The sequence below is a fragment of the Lytechinus variegatus genome, chromosome 2 (genome assembly GCF_018143015.1).
Source record: "Lytechinus variegatus isolate NC3 chromosome 2, Lvar_3.0, whole genome shotgun sequence".
Lineage (NCBI taxonomy): Eukaryota > Metazoa > Echinodermata > Echinoidea > Temnopleuroida > Toxopneustidae > Lytechinus > Lytechinus variegatus.
In genome coordinates this window covers 30692013-30709863 of record NC_054741.1, presented here as the reverse complement: position 1 = coordinate 30709863, position 17851 = coordinate 30692013, and the positions used below count along the sequence as shown (strand labels likewise).

The window sequence follows — 17851 nt, the reverse complement described above, 5'->3', positions numbered from 1 at the left end:
GATCCAGATTTCAAATAGAGCCAAAATAAATTTTTGTTAAAAATATCCACTTTTTTGCTTGGCCTTGGATTCTGGAATTGCCCATATGCAATTACTAGCAAGTGTATTTTCTTAAAATTTAAATGTCAAGTCCACCCCAGGAGAATGCTGACTTGAATAAATATAGAAAAATCAAACTGGCATAGTGCTGAAACTTTCATCAAAATCGGATGTAAAATAAGAAAGTTATGACATTTTAAAGCTTCACTTATTTTTCACATAACAGTGACATGCACAACTAGGTGAGTCAGTCAATGATGTCCGTCCATCACTCACTATTTCTTTGTTATTTATTGTTTGAATACAATATTTCATTTTTTATAGATTTGACAGTATAAGGACCAACTTGACTGAACCATTTAGTATTAAACAATGCTGATTCCACATGTTCAGGGAGGAAATAATTGTATCACTTGACAATGAGGAGAAACTTAGAATATTTCATATAATAAAATACAAAAGTGGATGACATCATATAGTCTCCTCATTTGCATACCACTTCCAGCCAGGATGTGCATATAACTGTTTTGTGAAATTTAGCAAAACTTTAAAATGTCATAACTTTCTTTTTTTACATCCGATTTTGATGAAATTTTCAGTGTTATGCTTGTTGGATTTTTCTCTTTTTATTCAAATCAACTTTTGGGGGGTGGACTTGTCCTTTGCAAACAAATACGTAATCACTAGCTAGCCTGAAGGTAATCTAGATCTGGACGTTCGCGGTTATTTGTTTGGAAAACCCTGCACGCATTCACCGCACACATAATATACCCGCCCGACTTTCACCTACCTCCACACACAATATATACCCGCCTGACTGGAGGTAGGTGAAAGTCGGGCGGGTATATATTGTGTGTGGAGGTACATTTAGGTGAAAGTCGGGCGGGTATATTATGTGTGTGGAGGTAGGTGAAAGTCGGGCGGGTATATTATGTGTGCGGTGAATGCGTGCAGGGTTTTCCAAACAAATAACCACGAACGTCCAGATCTAGACTAGCCTGAAGGTAAAAAATCATATTTCCCATGTAACGTTATACTATTATGAATGTTAAAAGTTACTGTAACATTAATAGTCAACTATTCGAATCACACATATCATTCCCGGGGCCAGTTCCATTCATGAGTGGATACCATGCTCGACCATGGGGTCTCGAAAAGCACCCTAAACACGTATTTTCCATATACTGAAAATGCACCCCTTACAGGTCAAGTCCACCTCAGAAAAATGTTGATTTGAATCAATAGAGAAAAATCAGGAAAGCACAATGCTGAAAATTTCATCAAAATCGGATGTAAAATAAGAAAGTTATGACATTTCAAAGTTTCGCTTATGTTCAACAAAATAGTTATATGAACGAGCCAGTTACATCCAAATGAGTCGATGATGTCACCCACTATTTCTTTTGTTTTTTATTGTTTGAATTACACAATATTTCAATTTTTACGAATTTGACGATTGGGACCTCCTTGCCTAAAGCACAAAAGGTTAGAGTAATGGAATTCCACGTGTTCAGGGAGGAATGAAACTTCATTTCACACAACACTGACGAGAAAATAAAAATATTTCATATTTCATATAACAAAATACAAAAGAAATAGTGAGTGATGTCATCAACTCTCTCATTTGGAAGTAACTGGCTCATTCATATAGCTATTTTGTTGAAAATAAGCGAAACTTTAAAATGCCATAACTTTCTTATTTTACATCCGATTTTGATGAAATTTTCAGTATTTATGCTTGTTGAATTTTTCTCTTTTTATTCACATCAAGTTTTTGTTGGGGTGGACTTGTCCTTTAACAAGTATTGGCATGTAAAACCCTACCATTAACAAGTTATTGGAAACAAAACGATACTCTTGGCAAGTATTCCCTGAATTGAACCCCTAAACAAGTACAGCTATGTCACAGACGTCGGTCGTCAGTTTTACCTTTACCTTCATCATTGGTTTACAGCCCAGTGCACCTCCCACACCTCGCACAAATCGTACTCTAAACACTTATGGTATAGTGTTGACTCTTGGGGCAAAAAGTACATCCTTTATAAAACATTCAAGTCTTAAATTTTTATACCATAAACACGTAACATTACCTTTCCTAGCAAGACAGATTACCTTATCATTAATTTATTATGTTACGTACGTAACATGCCCAATCTTGAAAGAGATATCCTTTTTACGTGTTTTATTGGTCGCGCGTATCCACTCGTCAATGTAAGTGCCCCCCCCCCCCCCCCCGATCATGCATGGCCATATCCATGAGCCAAAGTCTCTCATGATCCATTTTCATGACATCAGACAATATTAGACTAGTTCATCATGTTCATATACACTTACATTACAGTACACTCTCAATCTCGCTTTTCAAACATGTGAAATGCTGCCCATCCCCCTCCCCCCTTGGGAATTCGTCAGTGACCTTACATTTCAAATATACATTACAGCTGTCCCGGGGATGCATGAGACTTGAGAGAGCGATCCTTTTTAGGCAGCGCGATGATAAACGTCAATTTCAAAATCTTATTTCCTTCCTTAATTCATTGCATGGTCCGATCCGATCCTTAATTGCACCCCGCGCCACCATCCAGTACCGTATAATATTTACGTACATACACGACTTCCAAGTATTCCAGGCCCAGCTTGTGCCCTTGGCACATGCATGCAGGTCGCCGTCGAAACTGATGAAGGTAAGGTAAAATGTCCCGCGCGCGCGCCAGGCCAGCAGCCGGCGCCGGCAGCTCCAGTGAACTTTCAACCACTTCCGTAAACATTGTAGGCCGGCTAGGCGCTAGGCTAGGCGTGCGCGTGCATGCATCATGACATCATCGTGCAGTAGTTTTTACGGAAGCACAGTTAACTGGTGCGGTGATCATTCCAAGTTGTTATCAGGTCTAACTACTCCTCAACTTCAAGACAATTGTCTTCTTTGTTGGTAAGTTGCCTCGACATTCATTCAATTCACGAACAGGGAAACTGCGTGGACTGAATAACCGTTTACGGTAACAAATACTCATTGAAAATAATAGGGCCTGGCGAATGTTAGAAAAAAATCCAGACTCTAATTGAGCTACATACATGTATATGATGTAGGCCTAGGCCCTAGGGATTGCCTCTGCTGTCCCACACAGCTTTGGCACTTAACATAGTAACACTCAGCTTGGTAACACTAACAGTGAATACATAAAAGATAGTGACAGATCTTTGTGGCATTATCGTGATATAGGGAACCACCGTTCACTTCATACAGCAGCGCTTTATTCAGTCACACGCACGGTTCCCTATTTCCACCTCCATTCACTTTGTACACAAGTGCGCGTACACAAATCTACGAGTGGTTCCCTAAACCACGATTTGGCCATCTTTGTCAAGGAAAAGTGAGGAGAAAGAGCTATTTTCCATGTTGGAAGTCAAGATATCATCGGCAATATCGTGATATTGGGAACCACCGTTCACTTCATACAGTAGCGCTTTATTCAGTCACGCACGGTTCCCTAATTGATTCCACCTCCATTCACTTCGTACACAAGTGCGCGTATACAAATCGACGAGTGGCTCCCAAAACCACGATTTGGCCATATCATATTTGACGCCCTCCCTGGGTTAATTTGACGTCTGTGATCATTAACGTTATGATGCTAAATCTCTATATAACTTACCAGGATTTGTTCTATTTGTTTCTGGGGATCTCCAAAACAGTGGAGGGATCACCTTAGAGAGAGCACTCTAACTTAGATTAGATCTAGACTATGTTTAACTAAAAGCTAAACTTAACAATTAACTTTTAATTATATATGACTGTGGATTACCGACAGGCCTTGTATTACTGAACACGCGTATATAGGGCCTACGCGTCAGAAAATAATTTCGTACATCCAAAACTTTGCAACATCCTTAATTCTAAGGGGTACTTATACAGAAAAATGGTCAAAAACATATTTTGAAAGTCTTTATATTCTCAAAATGATAAAATATGGTAAAAATAGCTATTCAGTGATTTTGTTGTTTTCTTGACTTTCCCATAAAAAACACATGTTCGGTAATACAATACCTTTTTCAAGTGACCAAAATCTTTCACATGCAAAGAGGGGTCCGATTGGAAGCTGATATTGTAAAAAAATACAATTTTTTAGCAAATTTTTACAAACTTTTACTATACATGTAAATTTTTTACAGGGTGTAGGTATTTGTGTTTTTGTGGTAAATGTTTGGTGAATTTATGAGAATATGTGTTTGATATGATTGAATTCATGAAAATTGTTTAGTAATAGGATTCACTACCTTAACAATTAAAAAAAAAATAATTATAAACAGGTTTCCCAAATAAGAATTATTAAGGGTGTTATTTTCAATGAAAATAGAAATTGTTTCAAATATTAAAGCATCATAATTTGTCTTTAAATAGGTTTTAAAAAAAACTCTGAGGTTATTTACCATAAATCAAGAATGGCATATTAATGTTGTATTGAAAAGAACTCCCATTCAAAGTTTTAAATATCAGATTTTTAAACGATCATCAAGCCACTCTTAGAAATACTTTGAAATATTGAATGACTGATATAAAATCTTTGTGCACATTTTGTTGTTTGAATCACAAAATGACAATAGTGTCGGGAAGATGTAGATGTCACAACATTCCGAAACAGTTTTTGTAAAAGAGATGAAATTGGAGATGGATCTCATTACCTTTGTCAATGCGCTGTATTGAAAAAAAGCAGAATAAATATTTGAAATGCTACTACGCTAATCCAAATAAATACAAAATGAATCAAGTGTTAAATAACAAGAAATAGTTTTTTATTTTTTGTGCTTATATTCTTGAAACGTTGAATGTTAACAACTGCAGATAAAAATAGATTATACAGTGTAATGGATAAATGGATGGGCCTTTTGCCCTTATAAAATTTGTCACCTCTCTTCCCATGCAGGTGTGTGTGTGCGCGAGTGCTTGCTGTGTACAAAGTGAAGGGGAGTGGAAAAATAATAATAATACTTGTATTTAAGAAATAATACTTGTATTTAAGAAACGCTATTCACGTTTGGACCATAGCGCTTTACAAAAAGTTACATTGAATACAATAATAATACAACATAATCATAAACCATACAAACAAAATAAATCATGCATTAAAGAAATATGACTTCAGGTGCTTCTTAAATTTCAACAGCCCTTACAAAATAAATGGCAGTAAATGGACTAGTGAATTATTTTACAATAAATGCTTGATTTTTTTTTTGCACAGCCAATTTCTACCAGACCTTACTTTTAGATCTTCAGACAGTTCAACAGTTGTTCATCAAATGCCTTTGCTCCCCTCCCCCTCCCCCAAAACATTAATGTAGCAAGTTCAGTCATGATATGTGGAGAAAGATGTTTTCTATAAACTTAAGATAAATTCTAAAACAGCAGACTAGGTTTGTCTATGTTAGACTCATAAATTTGGCCATGAACATACATGTACATGTTGAACAGGTGATATAACTATTAATTTTCTCATGTCATTTTCAGATATTCAGACTCAAAATGGATCATGAGGCTGTGGAAGCTCTGATTGAGGAGGAAGAAGACGAGGAAGAGGAGAGTCTATGGAGTAATCTACCAAACCACATTTTGGTTTACATTTTTTCTTTCTTAAATCTGAGTGATCGTTGTCAAGCTTCCCTCACCTGTAAAGCATGGAGTGAGATATTCGGAACTCCATCTCTTTGGAGGAAGTTTAAGTTTCGTTTCTTCACAGAGTCTGATTCCTGCCAGCTAAAGTGCCTCGACCTCTATGGGAGCCAGCTCAGAAATGTGTGCGTGGTACTGAATCAAAAAGGGGAGGACAATCGCAAGAATGCTTGTGAGGTGATCAACCGTCTGGCAGAGTGCCCTGACCGCAGGCTTCAAGACATCACTGTACAGTTCACAACAGACAACCCCCTCTTCTTCAAGGGATCTGAGTTCCTCAATAGCCTTGCATTGCTATTTGGACCTCCTGCCCCATCTGTGACTATGCACCACCAGCTACGCAAAATCGATCTTGGCCAATTGGAATTATCAATCAGTGATATCATGCTTGCTTTAATTGCAAATAATCACCCAAACCTAGAAGTTCTTAACATCCAGAATCACTCAATAAACTGCCATATCAGTACAGAGCACATGCTGGACCTTGTACGCAAGTGCAAGAAGCTGCGAGAACTCAGTACTTTCTACAAATCGGTATCCGACGATGTCTTCAAGGCTTTTGCTGATGCAGACCATGCAAGTCTGGAATACCTGTCTCTTGCTTGTCGACGTGAGGAGAAGTACCATAAGCTACTGTCAGCAGACGCCTGGGAAATACTTGTGGCTTCTTCGCCAAAGCTTCGTGTTAGTTTACTCTTTGACCACACCATTGAGCGGCATCAGATCAGGCACATCTTGCATCCTCAGATTCCACTCACAGAGCTTGCCATGCGAACAATGTCAGAACTCCACCATGAAGTCGGAATAGTTGCCACCTTCTATCCTCGCACCCTAGAAGTCTTCATTGTCGTGACCAAGGGTTCCGAGTCCTTCAAAACGGAACTAATGAGGTTGGTGTCAACAGCACCTCATCTACGGGTCCTGCATTGCTTTTGCGGCTTGGACGAAGACACCATAGCCAGAATCAAAGAGCTTTGCCCAAACCTGGAGGAATCGACTCTGAAAACAGAAGATGACTTTAATGAGATGCAGAGGGTTTTCGTTGGTAGGGCTGCACGGAATACTGTCATGTCTGGCCGGTAAAGGGTTGGTTTGAATAACGTCAAGTATTAAGTCATGTTTTATCTTCACACTAAGCTTCAGTGTTGGGTCTGGAAAAGTCTCGCATAAGACAGAAACCTAAGATAGAGATTGAGAGACAGAGACTCTGAAGTCCAAAATTGGCTGAGACAGATACTATAGACACAAGACACACAATCACTGTCTTAACTTGAGCCCTCCTTTTATAGACACCCAACACTGCTAGCTTAAGAGTGAATGTTATCCCAAAATAATATCAAGCTTGGACTTCTGAAAGATTTTATTGACAATTTTCTCCTAACAAAAAAATATCAGATTATCAAATATTTCCTCAGCTCATTGAATCATTGAATGACCAATGAAATAATGCAAAATATATTTAGATGCATAAGATATGCATATTCTGAATAAAAACATATATTATCTGATCTAATTTCAGTATTTTGTAAATTACTGATCCACACTCATTTTGTTCGTACTTTGTGTGCTTATGTTTAATCATTTTGAAGAAAAGTTTTAGGGACCTATGTATATTCTTTAATTTGATCTTCCTAAAACAATGTAAAATTGAAACAAATATGAATGTCATGATTGTCATCAATACAATAATGATGAAAGTGGCATTATGCCCGATTCCCCAAGAGATCAGCATTGTTTATCATGATAACACTTTTTTTTTAATTAACAGAATATCTTATTGATTTATCAATTCATCCACCCACCATTTAACAACAATTTTTTTTCTCATTTATTCTTACATACAGATGATTGGAGGTGCCTCTGGTGAGACGGAAATCTCTTTGAACTTTGAAGGGAGAAATTTAATGCATCATCTTCCTGGAAAATCAAATGCAATGTCTGATATTATTTTATATTGCTTATTGATTAAATCCATTGAGTTTGAATCAGGCATACTTTCATATTTAGATAAATATAGCCTCATCTTTCGAAAATATATGATCGATTCGGTGTGTTCTTTTGTGGAAAAGGTTTGCATTACAGGTCAAGTTGAAAAGGAAAATTTAACAATTTCTTTTTGGGTGACAGTTGAGATCAATAGGCCTACATACTGAAATATTTTAGTTTTTCACATTCTTATATTTTCTGAAGAGATTTGTGTGATCTAATAATCACTTAAGCATAAGAAATGCCTCAGATTGTAATTAAAAAAAAGAACCAATCGATGCAGTACAGATGTGACAAATGCAAATTTTGAATTTGCTGCCTTGTAGAGCCTCACATTCTGTTAGCTAGCAATTACTATTATATTTCAGATTGTTATATAAATGAAAAGGTACACAATGTGAATTTGATTTAACAAATAATTTCTTTCCACTAAAATGAGGAGAAAAATACATATTTTTGATTACTTTATGCAAACTTTGTTCCAAATGCCTTGATCTTAACACTTCACTATTATTAATTACCCATTAGGTTTTTGATGTAACGTAATGGTTTAGGAGATATTGTTTGGCATTTAATGAACAGCAATTATTAGAATATACTTGATGTGTATATTTGCATTATGTTTATTTCTGTTGCAAAGTGGGGTGATGATTAGATGTAAAGGTAATTCAATCATGTTGTTGCAAATTGAAAGCATTGGTATTTGACTGTTGTATATTGTAATTCATAGTTTTAAAGCTACTTATTTATGTACATCAATGCCAATTACAGGGTATCGAGAACTCGGGTAACGGGATACCTCTGCTAGATAACACTAAGATTGTGATTTTCGAAAGCTGTTTATTTAAGAATAATGTCAAAGTATCCATAGTATTATTATTCTATTTCCCTTGATTGTAATCTCTTCTTAAACTTCATCCCTTTATTCAACAGAATATTCATACAAGATAAGTAGAACATTGTAAATGATGTCTTTTATTTGTAATATTTATTATTATAGGCCATCGATCAACAGAAACTGCACCAAATCCTAAAAAAAAGCAATGAGTAATGCAAGACTAAAATATATAGGCAGCTACTGCTCTGTAGCCATAGTTCATTGTCTTTTGTATCAGACACATTGCTGATGTTTCATGTAACAACATAAGATTCATTAAGGCAAAGTCAATTTTAAAAAAAATGCAGCATCCACCTAGATAATAGGCTAGGTGTCAGCAAATTATCAAATTACAAAATTAGTAGAACAACAGTGGCTTCCAAGCAGGTTGGAAGGGACCTGTGCCCCTTTGTATATTTTTGAAAATCACCAATTAAACATAATTGATATACAGTAGCTAAATCTAAGAAATTATCATCTGCACCCCTTTTATTTTTTAAGATTTGCTCTTTGAAGCCTCATTTACATGTCCTGCCACTGATTAGGAAATAACAATAGAAAGGGAAAAAATTAAGTTATGATAATAGTTACTGGATTTGTGAAATTACTGGATTTGTGAAATTCATTTTAAGGTGAGATAGGCAGAAAAGTTAATAGTTTTGTTTTTAACTGTAAATTTTGATACCTATGTTGAATGTTATCTTCATAAGGTGCTATATTTTAGTGCTTTCATTCAAATGAATTATGCCCAAAGAGTATACATAGCCGGCTAAAGTATGCACAATGCCAAAGCAAATAACAGTACAATATGGAAAAGAAACTTCTGAAGAGAATAGTATAAATAGTGTAATAATTACTCAGGGAGGAGCAAGAATAAACCATTTATCTCTTCCTGTGCAAAGGTGATTCACAATTTGCAAAGAATAATGACAGTAATTCATCGCCAGAATGACAGAATTGCAAGCTCTTTTTCTTCCCTTGTCTTGTCTCCTCTGGGAGATGTTTGACTTGCAATGGCAATTGGAGCATGTGGAACGTTAGGAGTGTAGGGTGCAGTCCCTGCTTTAACATCTTCTGATTTAAGAATAGTGTTAATTCATATTCAATTAGCTTGATGAAAAACTGGTACTTTTAATTTAATGATGGTTTTTACTTGGCAGTCATGGGCCACTTTTCATCATAGTATGATGGCAACATCAGGCCCAAAGAACAATCTTGATAAAAATAAAATAGTCTGGCAGTATGTCATCACACTCTAGTTGAGGCCCTCATGCTAGCCAGGCAGCAAATTTGTTTTTCTCCTTTGCACAAGTGCCTTTTTCTATATTAATGATAATATGTTCTCTTTGCATGCTGCATTATCTCCTATAGTATTTAGCTATGCGGTGTCTAATTTTTAGTTTGTTTATATTGCCAATGTCATTCTGTATTAAATAAGGAGTGTAAAAAAAGAAATGAAATATTCAACTCATTAGATATTTTATATTCAACTCATTAGATACTTTACATATTGTTTCATATATATATGAAATGGCAATTGGAGCATATATATATATATATATATATACATTTATATATATTTTTTTTAATTAATAATAATTTTATATGTTCTTTATACAATACTAAAATGAGTATTTAGAAGAGTTTGGGAAAGTAAAAACTTGTAAAAATACTGGGCCTAAAAATAGAGATTGAACTAAGCTGTAGAAATAAAGGATTACTCACATTCAACTATATAACGTTTATATAAGCTTTCAGTTAAATGCATTATGCAATGTATTATACAAATTCAGATTAATTGTGATTTTAAATGTAAAATGGTCTACAGTTTGTCCCGGGAAAATCAAAACTGATCATTGGTGTTTTCATAACCTAATGATCTCATATGATTGATATGTGATACATATTTGTAAAGATTAAACCATCCTCTTTCATTTGATGCAATTTATAATGAAAATTTGAAGAGTAGGTAATCCATTCATTTGGTAGGAGGAATTTGAATTTCAAAGGGAAAATCAAATTTCTATTAAGTTAAAATTTCTGCCCTTTAATATGACTCCTTAATCAATGAATATAATGTACAACTGTGGGAATAATATTTCAATATTTGTTTTTGCAAAGTCTCGTGTTCCATAATTGTAAAAAAGTTGGGCATTTTTACTTCATGACAGCCTATCTGTTTGTCATGATGGCAAATAGAGTTCAAAGATCATTTTCAATCTTTACTCTGTTTTTCCAACAATTAAGCCCTTTGTCCACTACATTTCGTGTCAGGAAATTATGGAAATGCAAGCTCTATTTTTAACCAATTTAAAGGGCAAATATTGAATTTCCCAAATATGTGTAATTTTCTCACCAGCGGATACTGCCCACCAAATTATTTGACTTTTTGGTACCCTCTCTTCAAATTAATTTTACACACTCATGGATGAAAAAAAAATCATTCATTACTTTTGATTAAGTTAAGATATTTCATGCATTTTTTATTCTCATTTTTATTTTACTGGGATGTTAACAAAATTATTTATATTTATTGAAAATGTAAATATAGAGTTATAGAATTTTATATTCATTATACTGAGAGTAATAGAGAGCCGTGTTATAAAAGTAGATGATAGGGAGTTATTGCATTTACTACGGAGAAACTCAACAACACATCGATTCCTTAGAAAACAATTAAAATCACAATGGGAGAGCAGATAATCCAAAGATTTACAGTGGAGGAATAATTGCAAATATGTCGTCCAGAGTCAAGAGATTCCGATGCTGTCCCGGTCCACACTTTCGACAAGTTCCTCTCAGCTCTCCATTGTGATTTGACTTTGACTATTGGTGCGTTGTAAAGAGTGTCTCTGTAGTAATATGCGAAAAGTTCGGAATTAAACAAATGACGGGGCAGCGGAATTGGCCCGGGGGGCCACTTACATTGACGAGTGGATACCATGCGCGACCAAAAAAACACGTAAAAAGGATGTCCTTTTCACGATAGGGCACGTTACGTATGTAACGTGAAAAGGGTGTCAAAAATACAAAAATAATGAAAAAAGGGTATCTATTTCGTTAGGAAAATTACGTGTTTAGGGTCGAATTTGCGGGGATGATAAAACAAAATTAAAATGTTTGATAAAGGATGTCCTTTTTGCCCCAACACTACGTGTTTAGAGTCCTATTTGCGCGAGGTGTAGAAGGTGGGGTCGTACAAAACCAAAAACATAAGGTAAAGCCGACAACCAAAGGACCCGTTACAATAAAACATTCCTGTACTTGTTTAGGGGTTCATTTCAGGGAATATTTGCCAAGAGTATCGTTTTGTTTCCAATACTTGTTAAGGGTAGGGTTTCACACACCAATACTTGTTAAGGGATGCATTTTCAGAATATGGAAATTACGTGTTTAGGGTGCTTTTCGAGACCCCATGGTCGCGCATGGTATCCACTCGTGAATGGAAGTGGCCCCCGCGGAGGAATTGGAGGGTGATGCATGGCGCTTCAGCTTTCAGATCTTGTTTTTATGCATATTCAGCCCCCTCCCCCTTCAAACTTGTTCTGCCATCCCGTGGAATATAATTTTTTATTATTTCTATGTTGATCCAATTCGATTATGATTTTTAACATTTGTGTGTTGAATGCTTCATCAGGTTATAGCACAGTGCAATGTTTATAAATTAAGTTTGAAAATCATTTGTCTTCCAAAATAAGATTGTGTAATTCATCCTTTTGCACTATTTCCTCTTTTTTCAAATGGATTGAGGGTGTTTGCTATGCATGCATGCATATGTCTTGCGCTTGAATAAATTGAAAATTATTGCCTTTGTCTTTGATTTTGAAATCATGAATTCATTATACCGAAGTAAATAAATTGTCTTTTTACTAAAAGCAGTCTTTCATTATTTTCGATCCCTGAAAGCTGTGCCTGCTGTTTTTACAGGAAGATTTCAATTTAAGTTTTAATATAGTTTTAGCCACTATTTTATTTTTCATGATTATAAACTTCTAGAGAATTATTTTTATGGTTGTCTATTTCTGATTTTGAATTGTGCTTGAAATTTGACTTACGGTAGATGTAACAAATACATGTAATATATAGTAATATATACGAGTATTCAAAGTTTTAAATTCATTTTAAAAAAAGATGATGATAATTTACAATAATATAAATAGCCTGTATCATCAGCATGCAAATGAGGCAGTTTATAAACAAGCAATATTACAAATCTTTCAGATGTGGTGTTTTTTGTGAATATGTGTTGCCTCATAAGGTATTTGCAATGTTAAAGTGGCTTATTAATTATGTACACACAATTTTTGATGGAATGAAATTGTGAGTTACTGGAACAGTTTATTCAAATTCTGAAAATGATTGAATTAATTTCCATATTATCAGTTCTTTTGTGTGTGCAATCCAGTGTCTATCATATTTCTAATTTTAAAGTATGATACTTTAACTAGGGGGCAGGGGTTCACCATCAAAGGGGCTCCCCCCAAAATCCTCAAATAAATTCACATTTTTAATATTCAGTTGATACTACTTACCCCCGCCCCCCTTCTTAAAACAAGCATACCAGGCACATAACTGATAAGATATGAATGACATTAATCCAGAAAACCATAAGCCATTTAAACTGAAAAACATACCCAGAGAAACTATGAATTACTGATTAGCCTGCAGCATATTGATCAAAACAAATTGATATAGCCATCAAATCAATTTATGCAACACTTGAATGAATAATAATGAACAATTATTGGTGATAATTTATTTCAGAGTTTATTAAATGATTCAATTAGACTGCAAAGATTAGCTGAGCATCAGTGTATTGTTTTATTTGTGAAAGGAAATTATGGATGTCCTGCTTTTCATAGATTGTTTGGTGAGTAAAATGAGAAAGCTTCTGAGCGGAAAAGAAAAATAAATTATTATAGAAGACATGGAAAGATAAAAGAAACTAAGAGGAACGTTTAAAGAGAGAAACAGAGCACAGGGCACATAAGACGACATAGAAAATAAGACATGGACAAAAATAGACAAAAAGAGAAAGACAAAAAGTGAAAGTAAGAGAAAAGAGAGATACACACGGGAAGGAAGACAGAGAAATAGAAAGCAAAGAGAGGAAGACAGAGAAACTGACATAAAAAGAAAATGACGGGGGAGCAGAAAAAGAGGAATGGCGCAGAGAGACGGAGGTAGAGAAAAAGCCAAAAGAAAGACATATTGAGAGGAAGAGAGACATAAAGAGAGAAAGTCATGGAAAAAAGGGAGACATTTACAGAGAAAAGAGTGAGACAAAAAGAGAACTGAAGACAGATAAGAGAGAAATGAAGAAAAAAGAGACTAACAAGAAAAATGTCAGAAATAAAGACACACAGAACCCCAAAATGTACATCTTTAAAGTTGCTGTTGGATCATTTTTGTCACATTTTGCTAAGAGCACTGGCTGACGACATCCCATGGAACTTGAAGCAATGAACTAAATTTTCCCATTTGTTTTATCTGGCTTGTTCAGATATGAAACATTTGTTTTACCAGAAATTGTAAAACCTACCATACTTGCATATATTACGTTCATTCATTATTTCACAAATAAACTTAGTTATGCTAAATCATGGCATTTGATTACCCGGTATCAAGGAGTCATTCTTCTAAATAATTGTCTACGTCAAAAAAATTTCTGACCATTACTGTATGTTAATTGTGGTACTTATTTTTTGTCAAATTTCTCCTAAATCAAACAGATTTATGTGGTCCCCAAATCACCTATATTCAGTGATAATGTTGAAATAGAGAACAATTGCCTCAGTAGTATTTTTACTGCCTCATTTTCAATTGACATTACCTACAACATATCTCTCAGGGATTGATTGTGCCATGAATGGCAAATTGAACATGGCCGGTATTCTGAGGTCATTTTATCTTTAAAATATTTTATCTCTTAAAATGAAATTGGTATTCTGAGATGACATTTTATCTCGCAGATAAAATTCAAAATTTTGCGTATAATTTCATCTTGCATATCTATGATACGCAACAGAGCAGTGGCTGCGTAGACATATTCATGGCGTATCTGGCCATTGCAATGCGGGTGATGTGCTGGCGTCCAAGTTACTTTGAAGAAAAAATAAAATAAACTTATGAGGGTAGGGGCTATTTTATCTCCACGACGTTGATTTTGTCAATATTTCTAGGTGAATTAACTCAAAATGTTGGCATGAAAATTAAGAAAAATGATATATTCATTGAGAACACCTTAAAGTTATTCCTGTACAATCAAGAAGCATTTCATAAGACTTTTTTTTGACTAATATTGTCTTTGAAAAGATGCGATATAGACTTCGAAAAAAGATGAGAGTATTGCCACTTTTGTTAAAAAGAAATCTCTGTAGACGCGCAAGCGTATAGTGCAAGTGTATTGAAGTCAATAAATTGACGCAATCTCACTTCTTTGCCACACCTCCTAGCGGAATGGATTTCCATTGGTTGAGTGATATGAAAGAGCTATATATGCGCGTTTCTGATTGGATATTGATTAAAAAATAGGTGTGTCTTACAGAGATAAAATGAAGATAAAATTATTCTCAGAATACCAATTCGGAGAGATTTTAACAGTATTTTATCTCACTGATTTAAACGGAGATAAAACATTTTATTTCATCTGAGATAAAATGGATCTCAGAATACCACCCCAGACCTTTACTAAAAAAAGGAGACATTCAAAAATAGAAAAAAACATACACATTCTGACATCAATTACAGGTTTGAAGGATTTATTACATTTGAAAGAAGTTTCCACAGCAAAACATTACATGTTTCATTCATCATTGACAACTGCAACAAAGATGAGAATGTCATCAATTTCATCTTGCATGACTGTACAATCAGGCGCCCGTAATACAAAGCTTAGCAATAATCGTAGAACATTTTTCTACGATTGATCCCATTAAATTCCATGTACAATCAATCTTAAAAATCAAGCATACAGTAATCGCTAAACCTTTGTGTTACGGGACCCTGGTGGTGTTAGATTAAATATTGTACTAGTATTTCAACGCAATTTAAAAAAATCAATCGCAACTCCATTTTCAACCAATTGGTCAGTAAGAATAAGTAATTTATACTTTGAGTTGCATTGATGGCCAAATATAGTGCAATAGGCCTTAGCAGATACAGAACCATTTCATACATGTAGTTTCCGCTGAGTGGGTAAACTCCAATATCAGATTCTCAACCAACACTGAATTCCAAAAATGAAACAAACCAAAAGGGTTAAAACAGATCAAAACTATACAGAAAAATCCTTCAAGTAGTAAAATACTGCCCTCATAATCAAAGAAACAAAAATGGCATACAAATATAGCGATGATGAGCTAGAGAATTAATATCAACTGTGGTGTGCGACACATTTCATCTCAAGCACTTTTCAGAGTGAACAAACATGTTTGCAGCTTTATTTCTGACAGGAGATAAATCCATTTCCAATGGTACAAAATAATCGTAAAAGCTGCGTTCAGGAGCAGAAGTGGTGTTAACATCTATTTGGCTTTCTGTATCTACATTTTACATATTTTTGGTATGTGTATTTGAGAGACTCACATGTAAAGTTATAGTAATACACAACACTTGCAAAAATGCTAAAAATATATATTCAAAATTTTGCAAACTATCTGTGGCTATGATACACTTTCAATAGTAAACCTGGAAATCAACAAATAGGAATGACTCAGTGAGCTTATACAACGCAGCCACCGACGGTGTCCTCAAATTACTTATTCTCAGCTGTTAGAAAATATACACAGTTCATTTTCAACTTTATAATTATACATGTTATTTCTTACAAATACAAAGCATTATACAAGTCAAAAGTTATAGATTATATTTACAGTTTCTAGAAGACCCTCAATGATGCCCAACCACAAGTTCATTGGAAGTAGATGTTTAATTTGATTTGGATTAAATAAGATGCTGACTGATCATTTTGGCAATGATTCCAAATCAATCACTTAAAATACATTATAGCAGCATACCTAAGGCTAAGTAACCTTACCGACCTAGCATACATGTAGTTCAGAAGCATACCCAGTATGCTGATTGTGTTCATTCATAAATTGGTACACAGAAATACTGAAGAGGAAAATTTAAATAATTCAGGTAGAGTTGACTCTTGTTAGATTCCATGAATAAATACTGTTAAACTTTGAAACTACTTATTTGCTTGCAGTTCTACAGAACAAAAAAATGCAAAGAAAAAATAAAATCTTATACAGAACTAGTATTTAACTTGAGTACTTTTTCCACTGGCACAAGCTTTGAAAAGAAAAAAAAGAGTTTGCAACTTCAATATAAATGTACAAAAATAATACTTGATTGAGCTCTCCGAGATTTAACTCCTAGTGTTACAAGTTACCAACTAGTGCATGTAGAGTGGGAAAAATATGCATAGAAGATGCATACCCATACGGTTCCCTATGACCATTTCAAAATCAATATGGAATTCATACCAATATGATTTACCCTGTCTGAAAAAATATTGTCAGCTTGGCAGAGTACCAAATAAGACATAAAATACCAATTTCAGACAAAAAAAAACTGATGAGTGATTTTCGGTGTGCATTGCACAACAGTATATCTACATCACAAATCCTGGTAACAAGAGTGACGAGTTAAACTGATTGCATAAATCCATGTAACAAATAACAGCAATGGTGAACAAAAATGTTAAAGAGAGGAGCAATAAGCAAATTAATACTTTTGAAGGGGTACTCCAGGCTGAAAATAATGATTTTAACGGATTAAGAAAAATCAGACAAATACAAACAACTGAAAATTGGATCAAAATCGGACAAGGAATAACAAAGTTATGACATTTCAAAGATTTGCATTTCAGTCAAACAGTTCTGTGCAAGTTTTCATGAATAGTCAATGAGCAAACTGATGTCATATCCCTAATTGTTCTTTTTCATTTTATTATATGAAATGCTTTATTCAAATTTTTTCCCCTAAAACTAAAGAAGTTGGATTGACACCTGATTTAATGCATTAGGTATTAATTGCTACAACTTAATTTTATCAAAAGGAAGATATATCATTTACACTTGTAGGAAAAAAGGAAAATAATGATACAGATAAGAAAAGGAATGAGGGGGTGTGACATCATCAGCCCGACTAGTGAATATTCATGATGACATGCATATTACTGTTTTAACAAAATATCGCTAAACTTTAAAATTCAGTAACTTTGTTTAATATTTGTTAACAGATTTTGATGAAATTTTCAGCATTTTTCTCTGTGA

General features: G+C 34.5%; 1 protein-coding gene across 3 annotated transcripts; it reads left to right on the top strand.

Annotated features, from left to right (window-relative positions):
• The first annotated feature begins 2834 nt into the window (after positions 1-2834).
• On the top strand, positions 2835-9786 carry LOC121407817 (F-box/LRR-repeat protein 8-like). 3 transcript variants are annotated; one of them, XM_041599040.1, is made up of 3 exons: positions 2835-2968; positions 5543-6749; positions 7549-9786. In XM_041599040.1, exons 2-3 carry the CDS (start codon positions 5558-5560, stop codon positions 7569-7571), a joined length of 1215 nt encoding a protein of 404 aa, XP_041454974.1. In that variant the 5' UTR covers positions 2835-2968; positions 5543-5557; the 3' UTR covers positions 7572-9786. The 3 variants fall into 3 exon arrangements, with proteins under 3 accessions (XP_041454974.1, XP_041454972.1, XP_041454973.1); XM_041599038.1 differs by having other exon boundaries at positions 5543-6783; XM_041599039.1 differs by having other exon boundaries at positions 5543-6790.
• Positions 9787-17851: the final 8065 nt, after the last annotated feature.